Source organism: Magnolia sinica, chromosome 1 (assembly GCF_029962835.1).
Source record: "Magnolia sinica isolate HGM2019 chromosome 1, MsV1, whole genome shotgun sequence".
NCBI lineage: Eukaryota > Viridiplantae > Streptophyta > Magnoliopsida > Magnoliales > Magnoliaceae > Magnolia > Magnolia sinica.
In genome coordinates, this window is record NC_080573.1 from 9,194,148 (window position 1) to 9,213,967 (window position 19,820).

A 19,820-nucleotide genomic window follows, 5' to 3' on the forward strand; every position below is an offset into this window, starting at 1 on the left:
GAATGTTGTATTAGAGTGTCAGTACGTGGGCCTGAAATTTAGGCCTGAGCCCGTCATCTGGCTTATACTCCAGCCCAAGTCTACAAGGCCCAGAAGCCCAACCGGCCAACCCCGCCCATTTACATCCCTACTTCAACATACGCATGGAAGTATGTACATCAATCCACACCGTTCAAATTGTGCCTTCTATTATCTTACGGTTTGGATATAACACATATCCTGAAGATTGCACGTACACGTAGCAGCAACCATCTCAAACACACCGCAGAATTTCGGGAAGTAAGTACTTCTATCTCCACCGTTCATCTGATTGCGGTGCGTATTTGCCACGTGCATATTGGAAATAAAACATTTCCATGGTATGAAATACCAATAAACACTAGTCGAGATCCAAGCCGCTCATTAGTCAGTAACCATTTTCTACATTCCTTGGTGCAAAATCTGGCTTATCCAGCCATAATCTCCACCACACATGAATGGAGGGAAATGAAGGGTTGAAATTGGCCATTGGTCCAATCAAACATACAAATGTGGCCTATAAGGTAAGATCACTATCCTAATTCATGAGAATTGCATCCATAGCATGAATCCTCCCTGATGAACGACTTGGATTTCTTGGATTTCATACACATTTGTCATGCTGCCACGTGTGAGAAGCGAGTATTACCAGAAAAGCATACTCCATTTAGGAGTACCACTCCTCCCGCCACAACATCATCGTTTAAATTCAAAAGTCGCGAATCTCCCCGCCATAAAATCTCTCTCTCTCTCTCTCTCTCTCTCTCTCTCTCTCTCTCAGGCAAGAAGATAATGGAGGAAGGGCTGATTTCGGTGGATCGATGGAGCGAACCATCGCAGGCTTATTTCCTGTCCCACCTACACACGGACCACACCAAAGGCCTGTCCCGCAGATGGAAAAGGGGCCCACTTTTCTGTTCTTCAATCACAGCTAAGCTCTTACCCACAAGGTTCCCAGGTTTCAATCTCTCTCTTCTCAGAGTTCTGGAGATCGGAACGCCGCATTCAGTTTCTCTGGTCTCCCCAAAATCTGGATTGGAGATTACTGTTCAAGTCGTGGCCATTGATGCTAACCACTGCCCTGGTACACTCTCTTCTCCCAAACAGCTGAGTCGTTCATCAAATGGGGCCCACTGGAACATACCCAAAACGAAATCAGGCCACTCTTCTCATCAGAAGATCCATTGTGTAGGACAGTCATGAGGGGTCAGCATGTTGGCAGTGGGGCCCACCTTGTGAGTGACCCAGATCTTGTGATTCACATTCAATTAAGAAAGAAAATCATCAAACACATACAACCATATATGCCTTAATTTTCTGAATTTCTTTACCTGGATGGCAAATTTTCAAACCAAATAGTGTTTTGAGGTAATTAAGTCTTAGGGTGCGTTTGGATGATCAGTTGAATTGCAATTGCAATAGTTTGATTCTATAAAATGGTAATGATCAAAATGGGGCTAGCTCTGCTTCATTCATAATGAAGAACTTGCCCCCAAATAACAATTCTGTATGTTCCAAGTCCAAGTTGAGATACATGGATTGTAATTAACAGTGGGCCGTCCTTAAAATGTCCCCATTTCCAATTTGGCCATATCCTCTGCATTTAATTCCATTTTGGGAATCATCCGGTTTAAGATACCCTTAGAGAAACTCCACCCCACTTGATTGTACTATCTCTTAAAAGGGTGGAACAAAGTAGGCCAACATCCCATCAATATTCAATCTTGTCTGACAGCTAAAAATTGCACCTGTGAGCGTTTGATGTTTCAGTATGGATCATTTTTCCCTCTTTGGAGTTTGTATTGCTTGTGCAGACTGTTTTCATAATTTTAGAAGTGCTTTTCGAGTGTTTGAGGCAATTACAGTGTGAAACGCATTTTTGGTGTGAGTGAATCTTATCACCTGTCCTATTAAAAACCAACTTTAGTGGGGCCCACACATCTACTGGATAGTTCTTTTACATGGCACCATATGTGCCACTGTGGCATAGGGGCATGAGATCCAAGCCACCCATCACGTAGGTCTCACCATTATATCTCCATGCCAGGAAAATAGCCGCTGCTCTCATCTGGTAGTCCACAATGTTAGAAATAGTCGGCCGCTTAGAAAACTTAAGTTGTTAGGTTAATTGTGAATCTTGAGGCGTAACAGGCATAACGAGATTTGTGTTGCTCACCCTAATTAGTCTGGAAAAGGCTTTGATGATGATGATGATTATTATTATTAAGTTTTTATTCTGTCCATTTCATTTGTAAACTGCAGCCCAGCTTTTGATCCAATGGCCCAGGTTTTATGCGAATGCATCAAAACAATGTGACCAACCTTGGATCCTGTTCTCATTTGCCACAATGGCATATGTGGAGGCATGTAGATGACATGCCTTGTATATGCATGTGAACTTAACAAATAACAGGTTCCTAATTCCATATATTTTTATTTTTGAATGATTTCAGAATTTATTATTTGAGAATCTACTTATCTATCAATATTTTCACTTCCTTTTCTTTTTTCTTTTTTTTTTTTTGGTGGATAAACTATGTGCCCGCTTAGTTTGATTGTTTTTAGGTCTGTTAGTGTTGATCGAGTGGATCCTACTTCCAATTACCATCTTATTAACAAGATTCACCTGAAGCAAAATTCTGTTGTGGGTGGTTCTGCTTATTCGGAATCCAGTTATGTATCGACTTTTGCATTATATAAGTTGTTGTTGTTGCTTATACAAGCAAAATGACTTGGTTTTGTCATGCCTGCATCAAAAATAAATAAATAAATCCAGACAAGGTCTAACTACCATTTAGTCAGTAGCAGACAACAACAGGAAGCAGGCCCCACTTGATCCCACCAGTTCCTAAAAGGTCAAATAAAGTAAGGCCCACCTCCCACCATCAAGTCCAGATTGGACATAGTGACAGCATTCACCAATAGAAAAAAAATTTCTATATTGGTGTTTCCACACTGGACCATTACTACCAAAGGATTTCCTTTTGTTCAAGGTTGGTTTTTGTGGGCAGGTGCTGTCATGTACTTGTTTCATGGCGAATTCGGATCCATGCTATACACTGGCGACTTTCGTTGGGAAACAACCAGTGATAGGACACAGATAGCGAAGGCAATGCTCCTCAATGCTCTTGGGGATGATAAACTCGGCATGCTTTACTTAGACAACACTTACTGCAATCCGTGGTTTTCTTTTCCTCCCCGTGAAGTTGTTGCTCAACAGGTTTGCTTCTATACCTTTCACTCATAAAGATTATATGAAGTTGCTTCATTGTTAGAAGTTTTCTAGCCCAACACGTACCTCTTCTTGTGGCTGGGTGTGCCATTCTACCAGCCAATCCATGTATCAGGTGGTACCCACTATGTAGATCATCTAGCCAAAACCTTAGCCTGACCGACTGTTAGGTCGGCCACATCTGAATGAAAACAATGCTGGTCCAAAAAACTTGCAAGTTTGTTTGCTTAGACCATCTGTTCATCATTCTGAATATTAGTATTGCTAGGGTATGTTATTCATTCATATGCAGCAGTAAAAAGAAATAGGAGATAAAGTAGGACTTTGGAGATATATCACAAGAAATTTTTATTTGCAATTGTTTCCATTATGTGATTGAAATCAAACTTTCTATTGCATATTTACAAAATTGTTACATGCTAATTGAAAAAAAAAAATGGGTCTCTTACAAATTCTTTTCATCTTGATGGTTGCAAATCACAGGTGGTTGATTTGATTGCTTCCCATCCAGATCATGATATTGTCATTGGCATCAATACCCTTGGGAAGGAAGATCTTTTGCTCCACATTTCACGTGCTTTAAAAACAAAGGTTATGTTGCTCTCATGCATTTCACATACTTTAATCCAGGTAGATAATTTGAAGTATAAGGCTTCATTTGGATGCGGTAGTGATTTGACTTGCAACAATTGGGTTCAATAAAGTCAAAATGGCATAGGTCCAATTACCTTAGTAGCTGGGAGTGTAAACTCTCCTGACGAGATGTAGGTCAGGGATCGAGTCTAACCACAAGTGGAGATGAAGCAACCCTGACGCCCTACCAAAAAAAAAAAATATTTGCCTTAAAATAGACATTGAGGGAGTAGCTCTAACGTGCAATTATGTTACTTTCAAGTTGAACTTAAAAGGAATGCAACTACAGTCTGAGGTCTAGTTCCTCATTATGAACATAGCTCAAAAACCCAAACCTAGATTTGGGTTCACTTAGTCATTGATTAGGTTGACCTAAAAGACTTAACAGGTTGACCAGATGGATTGAAAACATGATTTTTACTTAATTGTATAGGATCTTTAAGAAGTTGGGTGAAATTATTTTCTCTAGGCCCTGTTTGGTTGCCATTTAAAACCAAGTTCATCTTGTTTTAGTTAAAAGTGAAATGTATTAAAGATCATAGTTTATATAATTCTTCTCTATTGAGCTCGTTATTGCAATTCAACTCAATAGTGCATCCAAATGCAGAGTTCATACCTCAAGCTTGCTTTCCTGTTGTGGGAGGTTTCATTCGTCTATAATTTTTGGCTTGCAATAGTTCCTTACTTTATCATATGCATGTTCTTTAAAGATCTGGGTATGGCCAGAACGTCTGCAAACCATGCACATCCTCAGCTATGGTGACATCTTCACCACAAATACTAGCATTACAAGAGTTAGAGCTGTTCCCCGCGAGAGCCTTACCATCGATAACCTTAAAGCACTGAACACAGTACGTCCCACCATCGGAATCATGCCCTCTGGTCTTCCATGGGTGAGACCTGCAAATGAAAAGGATGCTTCTCATGGGGCTTCTCATTCTAATCGTCATAAAAGAAAAATGACCATTGGTGGAAGTTCAGTTGATTCAAGCAAGGTTGGTGAATCACCGAGCTCGCCCCTGATGTTAAATCATCATGTCTATTCAGTTCCATACTCAGATCATTCGTGCTTTACTGAGATACGTGAATTTATCGAGTTCATCCGGCCTTCCTACATAAAGGGTATTGTATCTTCATCAACTTGGTACATCAACCCATTTCACTACTTTGGGAACCTTTGTGGGGCTCATAAGCAAATGGAGGAATCATCTAAGAACATCAGAAGTGACTTGGCTGAAAATGTTGAGATCATACAAACTGAATCTTCTGTTGGACATGACAAGTTCGATGAGGTGAAGATAAGCACAAAAGTTGTTCGCCAAGCTGCGCGCAAAAGCAGGGTTAGTGTAGTAAGACGGGAAAGAAAGGGAGTACGGATCACTCATATGGATGATAGTTCTAGAACTGATTTTGATGTTTGAATTGCATTGCTTGAAAATGTTGAAGATGACTATTGCAGGATGGGTTGCCATTTCATGGGCATTATCCTCCCATCATATCTGTTTGTAAGTAGATTGGCACATCAATGTTGATATAACAGAATTTCAAGTGCTTCTAACTTTTTCTTGAAAATTCAGGATGCATTGATCAGTAACAATGTTCATAGGTTCTTCAGGTATTCTTACATTTTTTCCCCTCATTTGTGTGGAAATGCAACCAAATTGTACTTTCTATATTTAACAATTATTGGCATATCTTTATAGTCAGTGTCATTTTATTTCTCAAGTGGTTTTGGCCCTACAGTGGTTCTGTTTTTGGACTGTGTTTGGAGACACTATAGAATCAAATTGCATTATTTGGTTTAAAGATTCAGCCTACTTGAATTACCTCACTATTCATAATGAAGGAGCTATGACACTCATGATCTTCTGGTCCCTGGTAAAAACATAGTGCCCAATCAAATACTAGGATAAGGGTAAACATAAGGAATTGCCTTCACCCAAGTTCTGAAAACCAAACCAAAGCACATGCAGTTCATTTGCCCAAAATGGCATATGCGATGGCATAATAGTTTCTGTGATCACATGTGAGAACAATGATTTTAGCATGATTATACTCACAAATAGTAACAAATCTTTCATGTCTCCTATCTAGAGAATTTGGACTTTTGAGGCTCTGCCAAGCACAATCCACGCCATTCTCCCCAATGAGGTTTGTTTGGGCTTTTGATGGATCCCATCACTTTGCATTTGAGTGGTTCAAAAAAATAGGAAACGACATTAAGCTCAATCATGCTACTAATGGGTCTGACATATCAGTTGATTCACCCTTAGCTAGTAAGATGTTTCACTTCTGTAAGTTTTGAAAGTACAAAGAGCAGAGAGATTAGCTATGGAGTATTAGATAGAGTTTCCATGGCCTTTCACCTACCTAGGCATCCATCCAATGCAGGATTCCATCTTGGCTTCACTTTATGCCACTGTTATCAGGAATGGCCTAATCTCCTAAAGGGACCATATTTGCATCCGTGATGGGGCCTGCCATATGAATGGTTCAGATGTCATACATGTGTAGGATAACATATACGCATATCAGAAAAAGGATGTAATAAGAGTCACGTCCAACCCATATTTTTGGTTTTGTATCTGCCATCCAACCCATCTTTTAAGTAGCTCTCAAATCTCAGTCACATGTCCTTAAAGTCCAACTAGAAAGTAATACAATTACAATTTGGAATCTTTAGTCCTTCAACCACAGACTTAAGTGGATATTGTAACAGCTTCCAAGTGATGGTAATGCTAAAAATAAATTGCCCAAGAGTAGATTCTAGACAAATTTCATGTCCCCTTCATACTCTTTCAAATCATTATGGTGGTATTTTGGCCAATGAGTTGGAATAAAATCATCGAATCAGCCATTACAATGAGAATTAGTTTGGACAAGAGGAACATGACAATCATATTTAAGCATCCCCTTTCTATCAATAAAAAAAAAACTTCCAGCTCTCTTCCATATCTTCTTCAAATCTCTTCCGTGTCATTGCATATGCTCCTAGGGATACAATACCTACCATCAAAGCCATTCCATCCTTCTGTTTTCCTTTCCTTTATGTCTTCTTTTCAAGAATCCGATCTTCCATATGGGAATTTGGGTTCTTCAAACCAGGTAATTTCCGAAAATATTACATAGGAATCTGGTACAAAAGAGTACCAAAAGGTCCAAAACCAACAGTACGAAACGCCCCTCCTGAATACTACCACATTCCTGAAATCACAGAATATGGCAATCTTGTCCTCCAAAGATCAAACACCAAACTGGCAATCCAATTCTACCTCAAATTCTGCTGCAGAAGAATAGTAGACACTGGAAACCTCTTTTGGAGAGGTGGGTCTGATCCATCTCCTGTCATCTGCAAAGCTTTGATCAGCAACAGATACATGGCTGCCAGGTGGATGGTGTTGACTGAATAAGATAACAGGAGAAAACCCACTTATTTCATGGAAGATACAGAATCAAATGGAATGCATCTCAACAGTATTGGACTAGTGGGTCTTGGAATGGTCAGATTTTCAGCTTAATAGCGGAAATGACATTGATGTAAATATACAGTTTCAATTACAACTCAGATATGAAAGGGAACAAATTCAGTTATTATGTTTGTAAGAGCAGTATTATTTCGACACTTGTAATGGATGTATTGGGACAGACCAAGCAATACACATCGTTGGAGATTTCCACACAGAAGAGGTATTTTTTGTTTTTTTTTGTCACAGCCACTAGATGAGTGTGATGTCTATTCGCTCTGTGGGCCATTCAGCATCTGTGATCACAAGGGGTTGCCATTCTTTCCGTGTTCAGGTGGTTTTGATCCTCTGTCGTTGAAAGAAGAGAGAATGACCAATTGGCAGGGGATGTATGAGATCTGCGAAGCAATGTGGTGGTGACAGGTTTATCAATGGTGAAGATGGATTTTCAAGGACATCCAACATGGTTTAACTGTTAATTCTCAGCCATTTGAAGCGAGGACTCCAAATGAATGCCAAGTAGCTTTGACTGTTCTTGTAGTGCTTCTGCATATGATGGCAGGTTTTGGTGTGGAATGGAGATCTCTGATGGTGAAAGCCAGGGAAGAGTTCCTTATCTGTCTCGCAGAGATCTGTTAAAGAGTTGTATGCAGGCAAGGTACTTTGCTCCTATCTAGCTATAGAGAATTGCAACAAGAAGCCAAGAATTCCTAGTAGAAATTGGGAGCAAGTGGGTTCAGTTCTGTTTTTGAATGACACTGCATGATTCAACAGCGATAGCATTGAAGAAACTCAAGAAGTCTTAAGGAGAGCAGCAATTTCGGGTGGAAGTGAGCACAATTGGGATGATCCTGCATCTTAATCTCATTCACTTTGTTGGGTTTTGCTAGGAAGGTAGTGAAAGGGCTAGGATGTTTCAGAAGGATTCCTAGATCTTGAGCTGGAAAATAAGATAACCATTGCAGCCGGGAGTAGAAGGGATTATGAATCATGATTATAAACAAATCTGAATTAGATGTTGGAAGTCAATACCATAGGAGAATCAGAAATAAGCGGTAATCTGCATATCATGGTCTCGTGAAGTTTCTTGCTTTGACATATTTGAATCTAGGCCTTTGCAAGTGTGGCCACAGAAAAATTCTATCATGGTCACATGATCAAGGGAGCTTGAGGGCCAAATGTAGAAGTGGCAAATATGTTAGCATACCCCCAATAATCTAAGGGCCTGGTTGGGAGCTTGGACTTGAAACCCCTTGAATTTGAAATTCTCTTGTTGTGTTTGGCACCTAAAGTTGAAATCAATCCTCTTGCTGTGTTTGGCACCTGGATTGAGAATCAGCTTTGATCCAAAAGAAGCTATTCATATTCTATTTGAATGGATTTGAATTTAATTACTAAATCAACTTTAATATCTCTAATTAGTGAACTTATGCAATTTTTGACACAATAGTTATAATAAGCCTCCTGAAATATGTACTTTTGACAAAAAATAATGAAATTCCAAGTCTAGGATGGACCACAGGCACAAGATATGAGTGATTAACCAACTATTTTTAACCATTGATTTACATGGAAAATGTTTGGACTGTGCTGATCATAGTATTAAAATAATTATAGTGATGCAATTGATAATCTAATTATTTTAGGATATCATTTGTGAGTCATGTGTCTAATAGATTAATAATCCAGTGATACACATGCAACTATGAAATAATTTTAGATGTAGCCTCACCTTGAAACCCTTATGGTGCCAAACAACAGGGATTTAAAAGCCCTCAAATCTATGGTGCCAAACACCCCTGATGTTTTAGGAGAGTTGTGTTGCATGAATTTCACTTAGCAAAATTCCATTGCTATGCCACTAATCCATTGTGCAGAAACAAGCAACTTTGGATAAAATGTCTCTGACATTAATCCATTGTGCAGACCATCCATCCGTTTAGAAAGATTGTTTTATAGCACGATCCCAAAAATGAAGCAGATGCAAATCTTTGGTGGACCATACTACAAGAAACACTAGTTAATGAATCCCTACCATTAAAAACTCTCTGGGCTATACAAAAATGTTTATTTGTCATTCAATCTTTTGATGAGGTCACAGACACCTGTATGAAGAAAGAAATACTTTTTTGTGACCCAGGATAAGTTTTCAATGGTTGATTAGGTGCAACTCAGCCCACCCAAGACATTGCAGCCCTTATCATGGGCCCACCTTGGTGTATGTATTCTATAACCACACCATTCATATGTTTTGCCATATCATTTAAGGGCATGAGCCCAAAAAATGAAGCAAATCCAATTCTCAGGTAAGACCATACCATATGAAACGGCGGTGATTGATATTTAATGGACCACTAGTTTTAGGTCAAGTTGGTATTATGGTATATATCAAGGTGGCCACAAGGTAAGGTAGGCAACCAACCCCTAATCCGCTACTGAAAATGTTCTGTTGAAGATGATGTATGTATTTTATCCACGTCATCCATCTATCTTACCAGCTGATTTTAGGGCATTAGTATAAAGATCCAAATCTAAGGTGGGCCACAAACAGGAGGCAGTAGTTATTGAACACCTGCAGCCATTAGTAAAAATTTCATGGGGGCTTCAGGATCATAAGTTGGTGGGCGATCAATCACCACTGTTTCCTGTGGTGTCGTCCACCTGAGATTTAGATCTGCTTCATTTTAGGGGTCATGCCCTAAAATGAGTTTTCATAACGTATGCACGGAGTAGATATAAGGCACATGTATCACGGTGGTCCCCACCGTCATGAATCACACTCACCTCGGTGGATACCCGGATCCACCGAAGCCGCGCCCTAAATCCCATGTACCCGACATCTGCCCGGTAAACCTTACGGTGGCACAAACGCTAAGATCAACCTTAGCGAGCAATCACAGCCTTACAATTTTTACCTCTATGAAACAAGACCCTTTACAAGGGTTTCGAGACGCTAACATGCGCATGGATGTATGTGGTGTTTCCAGGACCGATGGCACGGAAAGAAGCCACAGATCAGGATAGCCACATCTCTATACTTTAGCGTCCAAGCCATTATACCAAGAAGAACTCTGTTTATCTCCCAGAATTGGTAATGGACGCATTTACCCCTCCCCTTTTAAAAATTAACCAAAAAAAAAAAAAACCCCTAAAAATACAAAATAAATAAATAAATAAACCTCATTTTTTTTCTTTACCATTTGGGTTGAAAGAGTGCTCAGACAGCCAAGGGTTTGTCTTCAACTGCTAGATCAGAAACTCTAGTCCACATTAAGCTCTCATCACTGCACTTTTCTCAACAAAAACCCACTATTAAATATATACATAAAAGAATGGCAGATATGTAAAAATGGAGAAAACAAAGCCCTAAAGAATATGATAGAACGGGGAAGGAGAGGCGGAGAAAATCCAAGATGAGATGCCCTGCTAGGGATGAAAGTAGATGGGCAGTCGCTCTTATAAATAGTATATTCTAAACGTTGGACTTTTGTGAGTTCACCACCGTTTATAAAATGACGGTGACTCTTCAAACATACACATGGCATGGTTATACAATAGCCCAGACGGTCGAGATCGCTGAATTAATCGATGATGGTGCCCGATCCAGAAATGACACTGAGAATTAGACCACTCGTTATCTAACTTTAAACCATCCATTTTATAGGGTGAAAATTGATAGTTACAATTGCTTGATCGGTTTCCTTTTTATGCATATGACCCATGTCCCACGATGTGGATGGTCTGGATGGGCCGTAAATGAGGGCCATATGTGAGTATGATGGGCAAATACTGCTTCCAAAACTGTGGTGAACTATCACAATATTTGGTGACTTCAAATAGATTGCTGGAGTTAGGGTTTCGGGAAGTTGCCTAACTCAGGTCACCTCTTTAGATTTAGGGTTAGGGTTAGAGGATATGGTATTCAGTTATCGTGGAGGCACCAAATTTTTGGGCTTCCGCTTCTGTACCGTACATATGGCCCACTTACATCACGATCTGAACCATTCATTCATCGAGAACGATCATGGATGGTTTATAGACGAATATTCAGAAAAAGGAAGGGAAAGGATCTGATACAACTAGCTGTTTTATAACCATACCATTCAAGGTGGGACGCATCAAATAGCTGTTTCAAGTTTCTGATTAGGCATATTTTTATCTGTCTAATCTCGACCGTCTATGTTTTACATCTCGTTAATCCAATGGTTAGTGTGATCCGATTATGGTGTTTCTTATGGTGACACTTGCCAAATGTGGGAAGAAATGATCAATCGTCCAGTTTTATGAATGGGCCACCGGGAGTCCAAATAAAATAGTTGTACCGTGAGATATGATACAATTATTATTCGAGTACCTTTCGATTATATTTCTTTCAGCAGCTTGGTTTGCAGTGACAGGAAAGGGGTCGGCAGCTTCGGTGGGGCCCACCGTATGTTTATGTAAAATCTGGGGATACAGATCCTCTGCTTGCCAGAAGGGGCGCAGATTAGGGACTACCCCCGCCTGTTCGGAGCTCGGGACAGGCGTAGGTGCCGAGGGCCACTGAGGGGTCACCTTGATATATGGATTTTATCCCCACGGTCTATCCATTTTTTTCATATCATTTTAGAATACTGGACCAAAAATAGGGCATATCTAAATCTCAATTGGACCACACAATAGGGATTAAATATCTACTGTTGAAAAATTCTTATGGAGCACAGAAGTTTTGGATCAAGATGATATTTGTTTTTTCACTTTATCTAGGTATATATGGTCATATCAACAGGTTGGATGGAAAGGTCGGTTCTACGGTTCGGATCGGTTCTACAAGACCCTAAACCGGAACCGATCCGTAATCAACGGTTTTCAAATTTTGGGAATCGGAACCGGACCGTTAGCACCCTGGAACCGGACCAAACCGGACCGATCCAACGGTTCCGGTCCAGTTACACGGTTCCAACGGTTAAATGTGCACCCCTAGGCAGGGGTAGTACCTATCCCGCGCCCTACCAGAAGCAGGAAACCCCAACTAATTGTAATCTAATTGGACCACATCATCATAAAAAGTGGTGGTAGCCATGACATGGACCAATCACTGTAAGGAAAGTAAGATTTTTCTGCTTGTGGCCAATAGAGCATTTGGATTCAAAATCCACGTGGACCACTAGGTGTGTTACGCCCAGTGAGGCCCAGGTCTCGAAACTCAATGTTATTGGAAACAGTGCACATGATAATTTTCACTTCCAAATTGTTTCTCTTGATGTTGCCTACCTTCATCACTAACTAATCTGATTTTTGGATCTATGGGAATGTATTTTATATAATAATTATGGTGGGTTCTATAAAATTTAAGGGTAAAAGGCTCTCTCTGAACTATTTCTTTAGCATGGTACCTAAATTAGAGATCAGTCTACTTTATAGGTGCTGGATCGAACACATTGTTAAGCACCTAATAAACATAATAGATTTCACACACCCCGATCCATAACTCGAGTCATACATCAAGGTGGGCCCCACAGTGAGGTCCATATCCAGCCCTCTTGATTTTCATGAGCATCCCATTATGGGATCAGATTAAGTGAGCTAGAGGCATCACTCAAGAAGATATGGACCTTATAGTGGGGCTCACCCTTTATATATATATTTTATATCCACATAGTCCATACACTTTTTCCATATCATTTGAATGCATGAAATGAAAAGGTCCAAATAAGGTAGATCATTCTCAAGGAAATAGTAGTGATTAAGTGCCCCACCGTTAAAAATTTCTTAGGCACATGTTAATTTTATCTTAGTGTTTGTTCGACATCCAATATGTTAATAAGGTCCGTGAGCTTTGATGAAGGGGGGAAAATATCAGCTTGATCCAAAACTCTTGTAGCCTATTAATAATCAATCACCATTATTTCCTATCGTATGGTCCACCTCATAATTAGATCAGCTTTTTTTCCAAAGCAAAATGGGACAGCATGGATATAGAATACATACATCAAGGTGGGCCCTACAATAAGGGCTGCACCGTCTTGGGCGTTTGGGTATAAGGTAATCCGATGCCCCATGATGTATGTATGCATCCGTGATTCAAGTGGGCCTCACCAAGTGAACAAGTTTAAAGGGTGAGTGGTGCGCTATACATTGTTTTCAATAGTATGCTCCACATGAACTGTGGAGTTGAGTTTTAGGCCCTGGGCCTAGCATAAGGTAATGCACCTAGTGATCAGGTAGACCACTTACAGAAAGATTAGGGTGGGGCCCACTAGAGCCATTGCTCCATTGCTTGCAACTGACTGGACTGCATTAATAAATTCAACTGAAGGCACTCTTAATGATAATTACTTAGATTATACATGTATTATAGTCATTGGTTTGTTACACCATTCTTCCACATGATTAGGATGGTATAATCTACCTATGATCCATCATGGAACTAGACGATAAATCAATGGTTATGAACTTGATTGAATGTACCATGCCCCAAGACTTTTAGGGCCTGTTTGGGAGCGTGGATTTGGAACCCCCTGGATTCGAAACCCCCGGGATTGGAAACCTCCTAAATTTGCAAACCTCCTGGTATGTTTGGCACCCACAAGAGTGAATAACTTTAATCTAAAAGTACCTATCCATGGTATATTTACAGGGGTTTGAATTTAATTACTAAATCAACTTTAATATCTATAATTAGTGAGATATGTAATTTTAGACACAATGGTTGTGATAAGCCTATTGAAGTACATGCTTTGCCCGAAAATGATGAAATTCCAACTTTCGGATGGGCCACGAGCACAAGATCATGTCTGAGTGACTAACCAACGATTTTTAATCATTGATTTACATGGACAATGTTTGGACAGTGCTGATTTACATGGACAATGTTTGGATGGTTCTGATCATCATTAGTGGGCCATGTGCCCAATAGAATGATAGTGTATAGTGACACACATGTTACACGTGCAACTATTGAAATGATTCTAAGTGTAATCCAAGCTCTCACGGTGGATTACAAACCCTCCTCTAAGAGGGGATTGGTAACCCTCTGGATTTCACTAGTTATTTTAGGCGGCCAAACAACCAGGGGATTTGAAACCCCCTCAAATCTCCTCCAATCCACGGTGCCAAACAACCCCTTACTTGTTAAACGAACTAGTACAGACAATGTAATTGGTTTCTCTTTCTCTTCTCATGTAGCTAGCGAAAAGTATACGCTGTAAAAAGACTGCAACAAAGCTCTATGACCCATTGTGATGGGTAGCATAACATCCATAAAAAATAGGGCGCCACCAAATGATCGGCCAGCATAAAAATAGGGCACGTGTAAATGAACCTTTTTGTCAATGTATGTGAGCCCCTGTTGTGTCCATTTGCGTGTCATAGATTAAATGGTTAGGATGTCACAAGAACTGTGATTTTGGGTTATGGCCCATTTATTTTTTTGAACGAACAGTCTAGATCTGATTCATGTATGCCACGTGTGCTGCAGTAATGACATTCAAGAACAAAACATATTAGGTGTACTTGAGAGAGGATTCGCTTTTAGTATACAACCCACACGTGCGAACAATATATCACAGCTGTATATAATCTGAGCCGCTAATCAGGTCTCCCAAAATAAATGTGAATGGACGTTCAAGAGAATTTGACTGAGATACAACATCAATGTACGGATGTGGTGCATCTGATGATCAAACTAGCCTTTTTTTGGCGCAAAGGAATCTACCTAGCCATCGAGTAAGCACATTGGATCTTGCACGTATGTATATATTACCAAGTATTAAATATCGATGATATCGTGTAATATATCCCATGACATATCTTGTATTCTACATGTGCAATACAAAACGCACAAGTAGTGCGATATATCCCACATGTTTGATCAGTTGAGCACTTTCGATTTTCAATTTTTGATCTTTTTTTTTCTTCTATAAATCATATTAAATCGATGTCAAATTATTATAATTTGCATAAAAAATTATAGATTGGGAGATTCAATTTCAAGATTTAGAGGAGATGAGCCGAGTTATGAAAAAGTTTTTTTAAAAAAATAAATTAAAACTTTCCAATTTCTTACAAATTGGTTGCAATCTTTTATGTTCAAATATAAAATTAAACATGTATATAACTTAATCTAGTGATTCTTCTTTTACTTTTGATAGTATTACTTGTGTTTCCACACGTCTTCGTACCTTTATAAAATATATGAATAGACTTTGAATATGCTTGCATCAATTCATTTAGACAACGTATACATTAGAACTCCATACAAAGAAAACCTATTATGTTCACTCGTGTTTTATAATATTTGATTTATAAGTGTATTGATGCCTTTTTTAACGATCACTAAAGTTTCATTAAAAAATTCAATTAATTTTCCAATGTTTCTCCATGTTTCTAACAATAGTAATACATTACGTGATACAACTGATAGATCACATGCAATAATTGATATGTATCCATATCCCAAGAATGGGATGCGTAACACAATACCAATATTTTAAACACGGCATATTACCACGTATGAAAGGTTAGTCCGAGTAACGCCCGCTGCTCAGCCTTGATAATATCAACTCCTCACCTCAAGAACCCATTATCGGTGGGGCCACAGTTCCAATATCAACCATCCAATTCACACAGAAATTTAAGGGGTTGTTTGATTTTCCGAATTCAGTGTAAATGCCTCATAAATAGCTAATTATTACAATTTTCACCTGATTGAAATGACGGTAGTATTTTTGCTTTGAAAAATGGTTCAAAATGACACACAAATTTGTGGGCCCCATTATCATGTATATGACATATCCATGTCATCCATTATTTCACCAAACCATTTTGACCAACTATCTGAAGAACGAGGCAAATCTAACATTCAAGTTGCCCACACTAAAGTAAACAGTGGACGTAAGAAGTTTTTAACGGCAAGTGTTCGAATCCATTTTTACTATGACGTGGTCCACTTGAACTTTGAATCTATCTCATTTTTTGGCTCATGCCCTAAATTCATTAGGCATGATGGATGAACGGTGTGGATAATCTACATACATCATGATAAGCCCCACATATATTTGGCAGCATCCTTAGGTTCGGCGTTAGAAAAAGTAAGTAAAATCAAACACAGGAAATGGCGCGATAATTACATGGGAAATAATTAAATTACTGCCCGTTCCCATGCATTTACCCTTACTTTAGAAGAAAAAACCAAAATAATATGCATACATGGCTATCTAAGTCATAAATCATAAATTCCATTAATCAGCAATGGGTCCAATGACTACAATTTTTTAGTTAGGTGGTCCACCGATGAGCTGTAGGAAGCAGAGTCAGATGAGCTGAAGGAAGCAGAGTCAGTAGATCGTTGAGACCGACCTAGGTGGGGCCCACCGTGATGCATTTATCTTATATCCAGGCCTAGCTCATTTTAGGGCATCATCCTAGGAGCCCAAAAATGAAGCAAATCCAAATCTCAGGTGGACCACACCATTCAAGACAATGGTAATTGAACGGCCACCGTTAAAAGCTTATGAGGGCCACGAAAGTTTTGAATAAAACTGATATTTGTGGTTTCCCTTCATCCGGTATATGTGAACTTATCAACAGGTTGGATGACCGTTGACCATGGGAGGTTTTTAACGGTGGTTATTCAATGACCACTCTTTCCTGTGGTGTGGTCCACCTTAGATTTAAATCTGCCTTAACATGGTCTGGAAAAATGAATGGACGGAATGGATATAAAAAAGAAAAATACATCATGGGGGTCCCACAGTCACGGATCCACTGACGACGGTGGTTCGCGGATCCACCGATTCCGTGTCCGTGAAAATCAAAAGGTCGACATGCGGTGTACATTCTCTGACCTCATTCGGGTGGAAATTCCTTTGACGGCTCCACCTAAGATCATGATAGACCAATGGATAGGAGTGATCGACCCTGAATTACAGATGATCCAACAATCGCCCCGATCGGAAGATCTGATCCGTCCAATTAAGACCTGCAAAACAAACGGTACTCCTATGTTTGCTGTCACCGTCCAATTAATCAGATGGCTTTGATGACCGGATGAAAGTAATTTTCAAGTGGTCCCCACCCATCCAACCGTCGTGAACGATCACGTATGGGCCCCACATGGGCACGGAAAGGAATCAACTGCACACAATCCACCCCACACTACCAGACCCAAAAGAACAGAAGAACAGCAGCGAGACTTTTCCAAGTAGGCGTAAGATAGCAAAAGTGCGCCGCCGACCGCGAGTGGAGTTCTACGCCATCCTCCTTTGACTCCGTTCCCGTGTCATTGACTTGCACTTCCCCTTCGAGCCTCATCGTACGGTGGTCAGTCTTCCACGTCATCACCTTATACCTCACCCGCGTCTCCAAATCCACCCAGAAAACCACCTTCGTCCCATTCGAAACCGCCTGAGAAACCTCTTCCCAAAATGCCCTTCTCTCGACCTGCAAAGCCACTTTCTTTTTCGCCGTCTTTTTATGCCCCTGGTAAAAGGAATCCACTGTCACGTTCCCCATGAAAGAATGGTTCTTTCCGCAATAAAACGTAACATTGAGGGCATCGTAGTAAATTCCAGCGTCCTTGTTCTTGTTATTGATCTCGAGGATGAAAAGTATGGTGGTATTCCGGGGTGGTTTTCCGGCTGTAGCGTTGGATACGGAGGCGGTTTTGTTGAGGGCAGGGACGTAAAAATCGACAATTTTGAGGGTAGGTTTGGAGGAATGGAGACTGATCCACAAGAAGATACCGGTAAGGCCGAGAGTAATGAGGAGACCGACGCCACACCGGCAGCATCTCCGACCTAAGGACATTTTGGGAAGAAACCGGGTTATTTTTTTGAGAGATGGTTGGATGGAGATCTTATATATATATACGTAGGAATGGAGAAATATTAGGGGTGGGGAAATGCAATTTCCTTGTAGTTTACACGAGGGAGATGAAAGCGTGTCGAAAGAAAATGACGTTTCTGCCCCCTCTTGCCAGCTGTACACGAAACGAGATAGCTTGGTTAACTCACTCGGCTCGACCTGTAAAAGCTGAGCCGAGTTGACCTAATTTTGTTGAGCTCAGAAAAAATTTAAACCGAGTCCGTGCGAGGTTGAACTTGACTCCGTCGGGATTGATTATACTTGAATCGAGGTGTGTGTGTGTGTATAAAACCTAAATTTGAACTGAGCTTGGAAGATCAAGCTCAACATGAACTTAGTTGAAGCTGCTGACCTGGCTGAGCCGAGTTGCCCAATCAGGCTGGAGGATTGAGCCAAGCCATGCTAAGTTCGAGCTCGGGCATCCCGCTGGCCAAGGTGGGCCAAGCTCAACACGGTTAAACTCGTGTGCAACTTAACACTGTCAATCAAAGGATGATAAGCTCAAGTGCAATACATATATACACATATTACATATAAGTTTAACTAAAATAAAACCTCAATTAAAAATTTATAGCTTTTACATCCAACGGTAATAACACATAAGGTTAAATTGCGGTTGAGATTTTACTTTTGTTGATGTTTTTGGCTAAAGAAAGAGGTTGGTGAAACTCTGGTAGACTAAGGGTATGATTCATCTTGGAATTTATTCAATGGTCAGGTACTTCGGCTACCTTCTTCTAAGAGACAAATTTCTGTATTGACTGGTAGTAGATGAGTTTCATTTCACATTTCTTTGTTTGCACATATTTTTTTTTACTATTATTATTATTATTATTATTTTATTTGGAACTGTATGTGGATTTTCCTGAGATTAGTGTAATGATTTTTTCATTTTAATAAATTCTATGTATTGCTGTCCATGTTTCGTAAGAAGAAGAAAAGTCCATAGGAGATTAAACAATGCATTAATCTCTCTAGAAACTTCCTTTTCATGCACTTGGGATATAAATTCATTCTTTCTTCGTTGAAATTTCCTAGTCTTCCTTTAAACAGAAAACGTAGCGTCAATGAAAAACTGATTTCTTTTTGAAATAGTGGGACTATGGTCGGTGGCTTGATACATTGGATGTAAGAGTAATGATATTATTAAGCTCATTTCTCATGCGTGGCATGCACAACCCATTGAAAAAGGTTGGAAACAAGTTAGAAATGTCATTTTTGTACTGAAAGTAAGATGATCAGCCCCTAAAATATTTTAAAAATTACACTAATGTGAGATCCTATATGTCCAATTGGTGGATATATATGATGTACAATTAAAATGAAATAAAAGGTCCAATTTTGAAAATGTCATTTGTACTAAAATTAGGAAGATCTTAACACTAATGTGAGATGTTAAATGTCCGATTGGTGAATATGATGGACAATTAAAATGAACTAAAAAGTTCAAATTAAAAAACATGTCTGTTTGTCGATGATTCAGGTCACCGATTCAATACAATTTTGGGCCTATGGATCAGTATGTGAAGTGGCATCTATGGGTATTGTTAGAAAACAAGAAAACATTCTAACATCAGCCAACCATTTCTATATATAATCAAACATAGTTGAGTGAATTGGGCTGGTTT

General features: G+C 39.7%; 2 protein-coding genes, 1 long non-coding RNA gene and 2 other non-coding genes across 5 annotated transcripts; 1 reads left to right on the forward strand and 4 right to left on the reverse strand.

The window, feature by feature from the left end:
• The first annotated feature begins 810 nt into the window (after positions 1–810).
• LOC131238967 (uncharacterized) lies at positions 811–5,501 on the forward strand. Its single transcript, XM_058236543.1, has 4 exons — positions 811–1,102; positions 3,030–3,238; positions 3,734–3,841; positions 4,594–5,501. Exons 1-4 carry the CDS (start codon positions 811–813, stop codon positions 5,302–5,304), a joined length of 1,320 nt encoding a protein of 439 aa, XP_058092526.1. The 3' UTR covers positions 5,305–5,501.
• A 968-nt stretch (positions 5,502–6,469) lies between these two features.
• LOC131238973 (uncharacterized) lies at positions 6,470–9,041 on the reverse strand. Its single transcript, XR_009168066.1, has 2 exons — positions 7,156–9,041; positions 6,470–6,977 (listed from the first exon to the last, which is right to left on the reverse strand). It is a non-coding gene; the product is annotated as an uncharacterized LOC131238973 (long non-coding RNA).
• Positions 9,042–10,313: 1,272 nt separating this feature from the next.
• Positions 10,314–10,440, reverse strand: LOC131223652 (small nucleolar RNA snoR80). The gene has a single exon (XR_009160602.1). It is a non-coding gene; the product is annotated as a small nucleolar RNA snoR80 (small nucleolar RNA).
• Positions 10,441–10,556: 116 nt separating this feature from the next.
• Positions 10,557–10,641, reverse strand: LOC131223557 (small nucleolar RNA Z157/R69/R10). The gene has a single exon (XR_009160531.1). It is a non-coding gene; the product is annotated as a small nucleolar RNA Z157/R69/R10 (small nucleolar RNA).
• A 6,421-nt stretch (positions 10,642–17,062) lies between these two features.
• On the reverse strand, positions 17,063–18,156 carry LOC131257128 (protein NDR1-like). The gene has a single exon (XM_058258340.1). It carries the CDS (start codon positions 18,133–18,135, stop codon positions 17,485–17,487), a length of 651 nt encoding a protein of 216 aa, XP_058114323.1. The 5' UTR covers positions 18,136–18,156; the 3' UTR covers positions 17,063–17,484.
• Positions 18,157–19,820: the final 1,664 nt, after the last annotated feature.